Raw genomic sequence first — 14,373 nt, 5'->3', positions numbered from 1 at the left:
GAAACAATGTTAAGCAAATCCAGTTTCTCCATACGAATTAATGTAAATGCGGGGGGAGGGGTTTAGGTTCCAGGGACATTTTTTTCACCAGACAAAAAACTCTATATTATATAGATATACACATACATACAGTATATGTTTTAAACAAACAATTTAATACTGTTCACAGCTATGATGATTGTGAAGCTTGGTTGAGGTGGTGAAGTTAGAGGGTGGAAGAGGGTGTGATATTTCCCAGGGAATGCCGTACTGCTAAATGATGAACTAGCACTCGGCTGAGCCCTCAAGGGTTAACACATTGTTGTTAATGTAGCCTCTCATCAAGGAAGCACGAACATGAGGGAGGGGAGACAGCATAGCAGACAGAGACAGACACACACCTTGTGTGCGGGAGAGAGAGAGATGCACATTGCCCCTTTAAGTAAGCTGACCCACTCTTAAGTGCATTGTCTTTTTAAGTGGATCAGGAAGTTGAGACAGCAGCTGCTGCCCCAAACTCTCTGTCTCTCTCTGTCCGTGTCCCCTCCCTGCTCTATATGGAGAAGGGGTAAGCGGGGTGCAGGAGCAGGGGGAAGGGGGACAACCTGACATTAGCTCCCCTCTTTCCCCCCTGCACATCAAGCAAGAGTCTCTGGGAGTAGCTCCAAGGCAGAGGGCAGGAGCAGCACATGGCAGTGGGGGGAGGGACAGCTGAACTGCCGACTAATATCCTGCTGGGCGGCTGCAGCACAGGGAACTTAGGGGAACGAGGAGCTGATAGGGGGGCTGCCAGTCCACCCTGATTCCAAGCCCCCACCAACTAGCTGAAATGGGCTGCTCTTCCTGCAAGTAGTGGACAAAGCAGGCGGCTGCCAAACGACGTTAGAAGGGAGCATTGCACAACTTTAAACGAGCATGTTCCCTAATTGATCAGCAACATAACAACAAAACAACGTTAATCGGGACGACTTTAAGTGAGGAGTTACTGTACGTTTTCATCATGGATAAAATAGTACATCATGTCCTGCAAAGACAGTACAAGTAAACTAACCTGGCATCATTTCTGTCATTAAAAGAAAAGTATTGAACTGGATTCCCTCTAGAGGTGGGGTGGAGATGGAGGTGGGTTGAGGACTTCTTATAAAAATTTGAAATAATAGGCTTTCTAACACTGAACAGGCAGTGCGTTTTGTACTATATCCTGGTATTTTACACTGACAACTGCATCTTGTAGAATGTACAGGAGTGGTCACTCAGAAAACAAACCATGATACAGAATAATCTACTAAGGTTCCAGTACATTGGAAGCCATGCTAGTGACAACCAAGTTTAAGCCCTGTTGTTGCTAGCAGACTTCCAGTGTGGATAGGGATATTGTTGTCTGACAATCATGTTAACAGCCTCCCTTCAATGATAGTGTGGAAAATGCATGTCTTCAAAACATACATAGATATAGCAGAATGTGTTTGTAACAAATATCCTCAACCCAATCAACCTACTGTTCTTAATACTTAATTTCAAAGTGGAATGATGTTATTTCTGCCTCTAAGAAGGCTTCTAGAAGGATCATTTACAAACATTTTTTGATGGAGAGTACTATTCATGCTGACTTTATTACGTATTTTTTTATTTAGATTCTATGGACCATGTTTTGTTCCTTAGTATAGTCCCTTGTTCCTTTAGCGAAAGTCGTTGGAAAGTTACTCTTTTATGGATTCCAAGTAAGTCACTTTTTGTTATTTCCATCCAATTTGCGGGATTAAATTCTGTATTTGCAGGAGGATACGTTACTTCTATCTCTAAACCTCTAGCCTAAATGAGAAGGCTATTTAGGAGAAATTTTTCATGATTAAACATGAAAAGATAAATCATGATGATATACAAAGAACCTGATTTTCTAACACATTTATGTAAAGATGTATGCACTAAAATGTAACTCACTTGTGCATGCAATTACCATAATTTTACACACTAATAAAGTAGTTGTGTGTGCAATTGTCAGTTAGACAAACAACTGTCCATTTGCTCATGCAGTTACTCAACCATTCATGACTATTGCGCATAAATTAGGCACACAATTGCTCACATACAATTTAGAAAACTGGGCTCAAAGTATATTCCTGCATTAAATGCCAAACTCAAATCAATCTTCGCTATGGAGCCATGACTGGTGCCTCAATAATATGAAAAACATTACAAATACACAACAAAGTTTGGTCCTTAGAACTTACACTTCATAAGATGGAGTGGCTGTTTATAGGGAAAGAAGAGACTTTTGACAGATGCTAGGAGGAGAGTGGAAGTGCCAGGAGAGTGCCTGTTCCTATGTGTCTGAGATTTTCATCATTCTACCCAAGGCCCTGTCTAAACTAGAAAAATAGATTGCATTTAAAAATGTGTTAGCTAACACATTTAACTCACAATTTTGAAAGCTAGTGTGGATAGGATTTAACACCTTTAAAAATATGTTAGCTCATTGTTGTCTACTCAAGGCCCTTTGTGGCATGATTCAGTGTCACCCAGCAGTCCCCTCATAGGGGATATGTGATCTTGATGGATCTCTTTGAAGGGAGAGAGATACAGGGCCTGCTACAACCAGTACCATACTCCTCTGCGTAATGATCACCTCCTGAGTTTCCTCTTTTTAGCAGCAGCCACCTTCTTTAGGCAGTTGAGATGTTGAATGTAGCACCTAATTCCTGCAGAAGTACAGATAAGACTGCTATGTGAAGATAGAGTACTACTATAGCTGAGGAGAAAAAGGGACTGAAGTCTTCTACCAATTCATTGAGCTACCTGATTAAACAGAAGGAAAAGCAATCCAGTGTCCAGATTGTGGGCATCCCAAGAAGAAGGAACAGTTTTATAACTTAATTAAAAGCATTCCCCCACAAAGTAAAACTACTGATTCATTTTAGTTCACACTCTGACTTAAACAGTAAATATATATTAATAATTTTCCCGGCTCTGCTATTCCACTTTGTGTCTTTATAAATACCTAAAAAAGTAGCACCAGATTGATGTTCTTAGCTTTCACAGTGCCTTTCATTCAAGTATAGAAAATGGTGGTGGGTGAGGGTGATGATATTTAACTTGCAGGGTTGTTGGATTCATTTAATTTAAATTCATACATCACTTTGAAAATATAAAAAACTGTAGCACCAATTCAGCAATGTAATTAAGCATGTGTCTAATTTTAATCAACTGTGTAGATCGTTAACTTCAATGGAACAACTTGGGTGCATATGTCTAAGCGCTGGAGATGGTTAAAAACTTTCCATAATTCTTTTGGATGGAAAATAGCTTTTCAGTTATAACAGATTTCTTTCAGTGGAAACTCCAATTTTCATTTAATATATTTTTTGGCCAAAAACTTGAAAATTTGCCATTTTAAACCAAAATTTTTTCCATTTTTTTTGTTTTTCGACACCACTCTCCAAAAAAGCTGAATAATTTTTTTTTTTTGGGTGGGGAGTAAAGAATAATTTCCCAACCAGTAGCCACATACTTAACCATCTTGCTGAGTTGCAGCCTATTGAGTACTAAGATTAATATTCTAGTCACCATTAGTGTGCATGATTCTCACCTCATGTTGGGAGTGAATGTGTTTTGTGGAGATTTCATCAGTTTATGTTTTGCTTATTTTTAATAGGGAGTGATATCATCTTTTTGGAGAGCAGCATGCATGTATGGTATGATGCTGCAAATTTATTAGAATGGAAAAATGTTATTTGCAGTGGATTTGATGATGACTATTCATTTTGTGGAACTCTGAAGGGAGGTAAGCATAAACTTGAGAGTTCTCCTTTGCCAAACAGGGAACAGAACCCTGCTAGCTACAATCCTGTTTAAACACTGTTGTTGCTAGCAGGTTCATTAGAAAGCTGTTATCCCTGTCCATGCTGGTCAGTTAATTTCTGTGTCTGTGAATAGCTCTAGATGCTGATATAAAACCATGCTAACCATAGCCAGTTTTTGCAAGCCCCCTAATTTGGGGCACCTAGAAAAGTAAAGGAGAATTTCTGCCCAGACTACCATTGATAGCACTAGAAACACCACAAATTGCATACCAGCTGGTTGCCTCTAGCTGAGCCAGTGCAACTGCTGAGCAGCCAGAAGGGGGCAGGCAGCTCAATAGCAGTAAAGGCAGCATGATTCAGTAGGCTAAGCAAGGGGCTGAGGGCAACTGGCAAGGGACTAATCCTAGCGATAGCACAGACTCTTTTTGGCATTGTTCAAGTCATGCAGGCCAAAACTTTCAAACTTGAGCACCTAAATTTAGGCAACTAAATCCACAGGAACGAAGACTCTATAGTTCTTTCTCATGTCAATGAGAGCTGCATTTGCTCAGCACCTCTGAATATCGATTTAGGTGCATATGTATATGTAGAAACTGAAGCCCAGGGAGGTTAAAGTCAAAAGTTTTAACTTTGGGGTGTGTGTGTGTGTGTGTATATATATGTATATATATGTATATATATATATTTGCTCAGCACCTCTGAATATCGATTTAGGTGCATATATACATAGGTGCTGAGCAAATACACACACACACACACACACACACACACACACACACACACACACACACACACACACACACACACACACACACACACACACACACACACACACACACACACACACACACACACACACACACACACACACACACACACCAAAGTTAAAACCTTTGACTTTAACCTCCCTGGGCTTCAGTTTCTACATCTGTAAAATGGTGATAATATTGTTTACCTGCCTCACAAAGAATAAATTACATTGTTAACATTTTTAAAATGTCAGGCAAGTCTCAAACTTTGCCAGAATGCACATGCAGACCTTACAGACCCTAGGAACTATAACTGCCCCTAGAACCCCAATTTATTTGGACAATTGTTCCTTGTAAACTTCTCTAAATGTTGGTAGCACTACAAAGACCTCAGCACAAGTAGCAGGGCTCCACATCTTCTGCATTGAGGTGCTGGGGGGAAGGATGTGACCTAAAGACACCTCATCACACCACACAAACATACACAATTTATTATGGTTAGGGTAGTACCAACAATATGCTAGGTACTATCCAAACGTATAACATGAGTCATGATGCAGTCTTAGACTCAAATAACTCAACATACAAGAGTACAAGCAATGAAGGATGAGGGATAAATCATGTAATCAACATTTGCCTTTTAAAAAAAATGAATATCTGCTACTCCCAACCGATCCTCAACCTAACTATTATTTCAGGCTATCTTTTGAAGGCATCATGGTAGGAGTAGGTTTGGAGGAGGTGAGGGTGGTAGCCTTATGGTTTAATTCAGTTTACCAAGGGGGAGAATGTACAAAGATGGTTGTGGGAGAGGCAGATAAATGTGTTGAAGATGGCATCATGGGCAGAGCAAAGGGAGCTGGTGATGAAAGTATCAGAGACAAGTAGATTAGTAGAGGGGTCAGAGTTATATAGTGTCAGTTAAGTTTTGAATGTATACACTAATGATCTCCAGACCACTGACACAAGCCAGACAAATTTTCCAGTTGCATTCTGTACTTTAAGGGAAACCTAAATAGAGTAAGAAATAAGGTCTCTATCCAACTCCCTCTGAAGTCAATGGAAATTTAACTGGCATGGTTTATTTTATCATTAAGGACCAAGAATAAATAACCGCTTCTTTTATAATTTTCCCTATTTTGCAGAGACGCTCAATACAACATTTGAATTTAGCGGTTTAAAGATGGAATTGCCGAAGGTACTCGCCAAAGTATATATACTATATCTAATATATATGTTAAAGGTTACAAAAATTTGCCAAATAGCTTGCTTACATGTATACTTCCGCTGAAAATAGTATTGCACCAAAACTATACAGAACAACTTCCTTACTGAATTTTTGTTTTTTTCTTACCTCAGGAATGACTGTACTTGAGCGGTAGGTGAACTCAAGTTGTTCCTCTATATATAGCTTTCTGAAAACTTTATTTTAAGAAATAAAATTAGCACAGGTGATATAACAAGTCTAATGCAAGCAAACAAACAAATCATTCTTAACATATTGGAAGGATAAGGGATATCGTGTAACTAAGAAAACAAACTGTCACTATAGAACACTAGAACATAAGAATGGCCATACTGGGTCAGACCAAAGGTCCATCTAGTCCAGTATCCTGTCTTCCAACAGTGGCCAATGTCAGGTGCCCCAGAGGGAATGAACAGAACAGGTAATCATCAAGTGATCCTTTCCCCATTGCTCATTCCCAGCTTCTGGAAAACAGAGGCTAGGGACACCATTCCTGCCCATCCTGGCTAATAGCCATTGATGGACCTATCCTCCATAAATGTATGTACTGGTAGTTCTTTTTTGAAGAACTATAGACAAAGGGATTAATGTGTGTATCACTGTAATGACCCTATATGTTTCCTATTAACATTTGGTGGTTTACATTAAGTAGGTACCATCCCACCTATTTCCTTGCCTTCCATCTATAACCAACGCATTCCATCTTTCAGGTTCTCTCCTCTCCTCCCTTACTGCCCGCAAAAATAACTTGCTCTTCCTTGTTCTCTAGATGGCCTCCAAACATGCACACTCCTATCCTTCTCCCTTCAGATATTCTCTCTCTTTTCCTCTTCTCCCTATTTCCAGGTCTCTTTTCCTTCTCTTCCCCATTTCCAAGTTCCCCTTTGTCACAGAGAGGCAGCGCAGAAGTACAGGTGACAATACAGTGACCCCTCTACAATACCTTTGTGACCCCCTTTTTGGTCAGGACCTCCAGTTTGAAAAATACCGAGTCTTAAGGGCTTTACAGATTTACATTTTGCCATTTTAAAATACATAGTTATGGTTTGTTACAACACCATGAAATTTAAGATTTAAATACCTGAAATCATGAAATTCAATATTTTTAAAATGCTGTGACTCTGAAATTTACAAAAATGGATGGTGAATTTGATCTGACCCTAGTTATTGTGGATCCAGATTTAAGTGACTTAGCCAGCATCACACAGAAACTGTGGCAGAGGCAGAGAGAAAACTGAGTTCTCCAGTGCAGCACTGAACTGCCTTAACCACGAAACCACCTTTTCTCTTCCAACAGTTCCCTTCTTAATTCACACCTTCCAATTTTTGCACTACATTTTTGCACTACAGACAATAGTCTCCTTTACTCACAGACCTGCTCCACCATCAGAGCAGGCCCACCATTGACTACATGAGACCGGGATCCTGTGCAAAAAATATGTGACCATGTAATTAAAGGCTGCATCATAATGCATATGCCCAAAAAGGCAATTCACAGGTTATCTTAATTCTTCATTTCCTAACATCTGAGTGCTTGATGTTGCAACTTTAATAAGGTCCTTTTAACACAGTGTTTTTTAAATGTAATTTCCCAAGTTTTAAAAAAAGTTAACTGAAAAAATAGAAATCTCATCGTACTGGCACCCACATTAATTATCAGCAAGGTTGGAACTTTAGATCCACCACACAGATCTCTGCCACTTGAGCAAATGAAGTAACTGATAGCAGTAGTAGGTTGCCATTCTCTATGTGGACCAACACTAGAGTGGATGAGACAGACACTTTGCCAGTGAGTTTCACAACTTTTTGCTGACAGCAGTGGAATTTTGAGACTTAAGAATTGGTTTCCATTCCAGACTCTGGAGGGGAGTGTGTTCTGATGCTTGCATAACTTTCTGTCTCTGTTTTCACCCAAACCTGACTCTTTCTGCCATTGTTAACTCCAACCTATCCTGTGCCAGACCTGTCTCTCCCCTCCCTGGGCTCCTCATCCTAGTCTTCTCCCCTCCAGTTTCTGGTCTGAAAAGTGGCAACAAGATTATGTGTTTTTTTTTCTTTGTTTTAGGGAATATATACGATTTTTTTAAGATTATTATCTGGTCCTTCTGAGAAGAACTTGCTCCTGTGTACGAATGTCACCTTGTTAATAAAATAGCACGGTTAAGGAATTTCTGAATAAGATGATTGTTTCAATTCATTGAGGAACACAACTGCTGCTGCCAGGAACTGGAATTTTATCACTGAAATAATAAACAGACTGATTTTGCATGGGTAAGAATGCAAAATGCACTGTACTGTACGCATAATTATAAGGAAGAGGAATAGTCTCATCCATTCATATACTTGCTATAATCAAATGGCCAGCCAATTTGTGCAAAATTTCTATGTGAAAATTAGGTACAAATGCATACTGTTTAATCTACAGAATGACCCTGAAATGGTGTCGTAGTTACAACTGTATTTCAATTCTACCTCTTGTGTTATGCAGAATGTGCGTATTTCAGATTCTGCTAAGCTAAGACAAGAATGTTTGCCAGAATTTATTTGATATAAAAGAAAAAAGAAAATCCTGTATATTCTCTTGTTCATTCTGTCTGTTTAGCTTCAATAGCTATTCTATACTCAGTCATTTATTTGCACCACCACACGTAACAGTGCTTAGCCTCCCTCTCCACCTGAGCATTGGGCCCTCTGTGAGAGGCACTTTGTGTCAGCTCAGCATAGGTCTTCGTGTGGAGGGTGCCAAGAGCCCTCCGTGGGTTGGTGGTGTCAGAGGGAACCAGACCCACAAACAAGGTTCTCTCTTCAGGAAGAGTGCGTGTGGTGACCTTTTCTCACAGGGCCACTGTGCGGGGACTTGATGTCATCCTCAGGGATTTTGTTTTGAACCATCCTTTGCTCCAGCCAAAGAGGAGTAGCAGAGGAGGCAGCAGTGGCAAGGTGGTCCAATGGACACAGCAGTGGGCTATGCCCTCCCTCTGTCCTGGTCCATCAGGGAAACATGGGAGGAAGCCAGGGTTCTCCTCCTCTCCCTTGGTCACTAGAGAAGGAGAAACAATGGCAGACCAGGGAGGAGGGAGATCCTGATCTGCAAGAGGAGCAGCCTGCTGCATTTAGGGTGACCAGACAGCAAGTGTGAAAAATCAGGACAGGAGTGGGGGGTAATAGGTGCCTATATAAGACAAACCCCCAAATATCGGGAGTGTCCCTATAAAATCGGGACATCTGGTCACCCTAGCTGCATTGGTAAGCAAGCCCCTCTTCCCTTGGCCCAGCTGGAGAGTGAAAGCCAGGATCGTAGTGGCAAAGGCCATCTTCCACACTAGTGAGGGCTCCCACCCAGGAGCTGCTGCTGCTGCAGCAGAGTTTTGGTCCTTCTATGCTCCCAGCTAGGATTCTTTTCACCATGAGTTGCTGTGCAGTGGCTGTGGTGGTCTGAACTGCCTCCCCACTGGAAATTGTGTACTGCTTTGGTCGACCATCTTCAGGATCTTCCACTGCTTGGGGTGGGCCTTGGTCCAGTCAAGTGTGTTTGGTCAGCAGAGCCATGCAGTCTCCCTGGCTCTTGTACTATAAGCAGGGTCTGAATGAAGCTCTCCCTGGATGAGCTGGAGGAAAAAGATCTCAGGACCAGACTATATTTACATGAACACACTTACTCTGCCTAAGTATTCAGCACACAAAGCCTTGTTGCCAAAGTGATCAATTTTGGCTGGTGGTTGGTTACAAATCACTTTGTAAGCAGAGGTAATTAAATGTTATTCTGATTGTTTTATTTAAAGGGCAGCATAACTGTACTTGGCAGTTCTGTACTTAGCAGAAGGGGTCACCCTCAACTGAACTACACTCACTAAGCAGGGGGTAGGGATGCCAAATCCCAGTGAGAGGGGAGTGGGAGGGAGGGAGGATAGGTGCCCCTAGCCTGGTGTAGGCTTTGCCACAGGCCTGGTCTACACTACGACTTTAATTCGGATTTATCAGCTTTAATTCGAATTAACCCTGTAACCGTCCACACAACGACGCCATTTAATTCGATGTAAAGGGCCCTTTAAATCGATTTCTGTACTCCACCCCAACGAGCGGAGTAGCGCCAAAATCGATTTTAGCAATTCGAATTAGGGTTAGTGTGGCCGCAATTCGATGGTATTGGCCTCCGGGAGCTATCCCACAGTGCATCATTGTGACCGCTCTGGACAGCAATCCGAACTCGGATGCACTGGCCAGGTAGACAGGAAAAGCCCCGCGAACATTTGAACTTCATTTCCTGTTTGCCCAGCGTGGAGAGCACAGGTGACCACAGATACCTCATCAGCACAGGTAACCATGCAGGCTGATAATCGAAAAAGAGCACCAGCATGGACCGTGAGGGAGGTACTGGATCTGATCGCTGTATGGGGAGAGGATTCAGTGCTTGCAGAACTTCGTTCTAAAAGACGAAATGCAAAAACTTTTGAAAAAATTTCCAAGGGCATGATGGAGAGAGGCCACAATAGGGACTCTGAGCAGTGCCGCGTGAAGGTCAAGGAGCTCAGACAAGCCTATCAAAAAACAAAGGAGGCAAACGGTCGCTCCGGGTCAGAGCCGCGGACATGCTGCTACTACGCTGAGCTGCATGCAATTCTAGGGGGGGCTGCCACCACTACCCCACCTTTGTTCGTGGATTCTGGGTCGGGGATAGTCTCGACGCCTGAGGATTCTGCCGATGGGGTAGAGGAGGAGGAGGAGGAGGAGGATGAGCTTGCAGAGAGCACACAGCACTCCATTCTCCCCAACAGCCAGGATCTTTTTATCACCCTGACTGAAGTACCCTCCCAAGCCTCCCAAGCCAGTACCCAAGACTCTGACCCCATGGAAGGGACCTCAGGTGAGTTTACCTTTTAAAATATAAAACTTGTTTTAAAAGCAAACGTTTTTTAATGATTACTTTGCCTGACTTTGCATTCGCGGTCAGTTCAGCTACTGGAAAAGTCTGTAGCTACTGGAAAAGTCTGTTAACGTGTATGGGGATGGAGCGGAAATCCTCCAGGGACATCTCCATGAAGCTCTCCTGGAGGTACTCCGAAAGCCTTGCCAGAAGGTTTCTGGGCAGTGCATCCTTATTCCCTCCTCCATGGTAGGACACTTGACCACGCCATGCTTGCAGCAAGTAATCTGGTATCATTGCCTGACAAAGCCTGGCAGCGTATGGTCCCGGTGTTTGCTGGCATTCAAGCAACATCCGTTCTTTATCTTGTTGTGTAATCCTCAGGAGAGTGATATCACTCCTGGTAACCTGGTTGAAATACGGGAACTTAATTAAGGGGACAGAGGTGGCCGTTCCTACTGGGCTGTTTGCCTGTGGCGGAAAATAAATCCTTCCCTGCAGTTAGCCAAGCGCAAATGGGAAATTGGCCCTGAGTTTTTCGCGTTTGGCTAGCAGGGATCTTCCCTGTTACCAGCCACGCGGTGGGGGGAGGGTACCATGATCATCCCAGAGAATTCATGGCGAGGGGGGGGGGGTCGGCGGCGGGGGGGGGTAGTTTGGTGCCTGCAGGGATCTTCCCTGATACCAGCCACGCGGTGGGGGGAGGGGTACTGTGATCATCCCAGAGAATTCATGGCGGGGGGGGGGGTTAGTTTGTTTTCTGGTGCTGCTGAATGTTAACAGAAAAACCGCAGCACTCTACTTGCCTGAAGGGGCCCAGACAAGCCCCCCCACACTGCCCCCCCCCCAACTGGCTGAGATTGGCCAGGCTTCTGCAGCACTCTACAGGCTATGCTTGGTATGTGGGAAAGGAGGGTGCAGAAGCTGTAAAACAATGGCTTACCATGGCCGCATGCAAGCCGAATTCTGTTGCCCAGACCTGTGATCTCTAGCAGCAAAGCCACAGGCACTCAGCATTAAGAGGCAAAATGCGACCTTGCACAGAAATCACATGTGCTATGTAATGTGAACAGTGTTGGTCACCGTGAAAGAGTATAAGCATTGTTCTGCAAAATGTAGCTTTTAAAACAATTCTCTCTTTTTTCCCCTCCCTACAGCAGCTGCAAATTCCTCAAGCCTCCCTCCTCCATCCCGAAGGTTATCACAGATAAGGCGTCGTAAGAAGACGACGCGGGAGGACATGTTTTCTGAAATTATGCAATCCAGCAGGAGTGACAGAGCTCATCTGAATGAGTAGAAGGAAACAGTTTCAAAGTATAGGAAAGAAGTCAGTGAACGTGAGGAGAGGAGGGACCAACGTGAGGAGAGGAGGGACCAACGTGAGGAGAGGAGAGACGATCGAGATGAGAGATGGCGGCAGGAAGACCAGAGGATGAAGGATGCAACGCTGGGGCTGCTCCGGCGTCTGGTGGAGGTTCAGGAACGGCTGCTGGAAAACAGACTGCCGCTTCAGCCCCTGTTCCACCCTCCCCCCTCCCCATGTTCCATATCCTCCTCACCCAGACGTGTAAGAACGCGGGGGGGGAGGCTCCGTACACCTTCCCATTCCACCCCAGTAGACAGCCCAAGCAAAAGGCTGTCATTTTTTTAACCTTTTCTTTGTGGCTTTTTCCTTCCTAGCAATCCTCCTCCCAAATACCACCCGGGTTCCCTCCCTCTTTTTCTAATCTATTAATAAAGAATAAATGATTTTTAAATGATAGTGACTTTATTTGGTTTGAAAGAAAGATGGGGGAAGGGGGAGGGTGGGTTCCTTACAGAAAATCAGTCAGTAAAGGGGGAGGGTTTTCATGAAGGAGAAACAAACAGATATTTCACACGGTAGCCTGGCCAGCCATGAAACTGGTTTTCAAAGCTTCTCTGATGCACAGCGCTTCATGGTGTGATCTTCTAATCGCCCTGGTGTCTGGCTGCGCGTAATCAGCAGCCAGGCGATTTGCCTCAGCCTCCCACCCCGCCATAAAGGTCTCCCCCTTACTTTCACAGAGATTGTGGAGCACACAGCAAGCAGAAATAACAATGGGGAGATTTCTTTGGCTGAGGTCAGAGCGAGTCAATAATGAACGCCAGCGACCTTTTAAACGGCCAAATGCACATTCTACCACCATTCTGCACTTGCTTAGCCTGTAGTTAAACAGCTCCTGACTCCTGTCCAGGCTGCCTGTATATGGCTTCATAAGCCATGGCATTAAGGGGTATGCTGGGTCCCCAAGAATAACTATGGGCATTTCAACATCCCCAATGGTTATTTTCTGGTCCGGAAAGTAAGTCCCTTGCTGCAGCCCTTTAAACAGAGTAGTGTTCCTGAAGACGCGAGCGTCATGAACCCTTCCCGCCCAGCCCGCGTTGATGTTGGTGAAACGTCCTTTGTGATCCACAAGTGCTTGCAGCACCATTGAAAAGTACCCCTTGCGGTTTATGTACTCGGTGGCTTGGTGCTCCGGTGCCAAGATAGGGATATGGGTTCCGTCTATTGCCCCACCACAGTTAGGGAATCCCATTGCAGCAAAACCATCCACTATAGCCTGCACATTTCCCAGAGTCACTAACTTTCGTAGCAGCACCTGAGTGATTGCTTTGGCTACTTGCATCACAGCAGCCCCCACAGTAGATTTGCCCACTCCAAATTGATTCCCGACTGACTGGTAGCTGTCTGGCGTTGCAAGCTTCCACAGGGCTATCGCCACGCGCTTCTCAACTGTGAGGGCTGCTCTCATCTTGGTATTCTGGCGTTTCAGGGCAGGAGACAGCAAGTCACAAAGTTCCATGAAAGTGCCCTTACGCATGCGAAAGTTCCGCAGCCACTGGGAATCGTCCCAGACCTGCAACACTATGCGGTCCCACCAGTCTGTGCTTGTTTCCCTTGCCCAGAATCGGCGTTCCATGGATAGAATCTGCCCCATTAACAACATGATCTCCAAAGCACCGGGGCCTGTGGTTTAACAGAATTCTGTGTCCGTGTCCGTGTCCATGTCCTCATCATGCTTGTCGCTGCGCTGCCGCCGCCGCTGCCTCCTCGCCTCGTTTTTCTGGTCCTGGCTGAGCATAAACGCCACGAGAACGCGCGAGGTGTTTGCAATATTCATGAGTGCTGTCTTGACCTCAGCGGGCTCCATGCTTGCCGTGGTATGGAGTCTGCAGTGTTCACCCACCCAGGAAAAAAGGCGCGAAAATGGTTGTCTGCCGTCCGTTGCTTTCATGCAGGGAGGGAGGGAGGGAGGAAGTGAGGCTGTACCCAGAACCACCTGCGACGATGTTTTTTGTCCCATCAGGCACTGGGATCTTAACCCACAATCCCAATGGGCGCGGGAGACTGCGGGAACTATGGGATAGCTATGGAATTGCTACCCACAGTGCAACGGTGCAGAAATCGACGCTAGCCCCGGTACTTGGACGCACACCACCGAATTACTGTGCTAGTGTGGCCGCACTCATTTTGACTTTATACAACCTGTTTCTCAAATCCGAATTATCTAAATTCGGATTAATCCCGTAGTGTAGACATACCCTAAGAGTCCTAAATGCCATTAGACCCTCCCCTCTCCATTGTTTAAAGACAGCTGATTAGATTCAATTGAGAGTCCTTTGTTTTGTCAAGTGATCACTAGAGCTGAAATGACTGATAACTAGGTTTAAGTGCTGAGACTTAGACCTGCTGTGGGGTCGTGTTTCAGT

At 44.3% G+C, this 14,373-nt stretch overlaps 1 protein-coding gene across 2 annotated transcripts in view; it reads left to right on the top strand.

The window, feature by feature from the left end:
- Positions 1 to 9,536, top strand: part of TMEM70 (transmembrane protein 70) — a 29,255-nt gene extending 19,719 nt beyond the window's left edge. The window contains exons 2-5 of one of the 2 annotated variants that reach the window (XM_054019865.1): positions 1,614 to 1,700; positions 3,632 to 3,760; positions 5,674 to 5,726; positions 7,840 to 9,536. In XM_054019865.1, coding sequence (XP_053875840.1) covers positions 1,614 to 1,700; positions 3,632 to 3,760; positions 5,674 to 5,726; positions 7,840 to 7,929 — 359 coding nt within the window. In that variant the 3' untranslated portion in view covers positions 7,930 to 9,536. The remainder of the gene's footprint in view (positions 1 to 1,613; positions 1,701 to 3,631; positions 3,761 to 5,673; positions 5,727 to 7,839) is intronic. The other variant, XM_054019864.1, reaches the window with a different exon arrangement.
- The last annotated feature ends 4,837 nt before the right edge of the window (positions 9,537 to 14,373 follow it).

This window comes from Malaclemys terrapin, chromosome 2 (assembly GCF_027887155.1).
Source record: "Malaclemys terrapin pileata isolate rMalTer1 chromosome 2, rMalTer1.hap1, whole genome shotgun sequence".
Classification (NCBI taxonomy): Eukaryota; Metazoa; Chordata; order Testudines; family Emydidae; genus Malaclemys; species Malaclemys terrapin.
The sequence above is the reverse complement of the archived record's forward strand: the minus strand, read 5'-3'. Positions and strand labels throughout refer to the sequence as shown.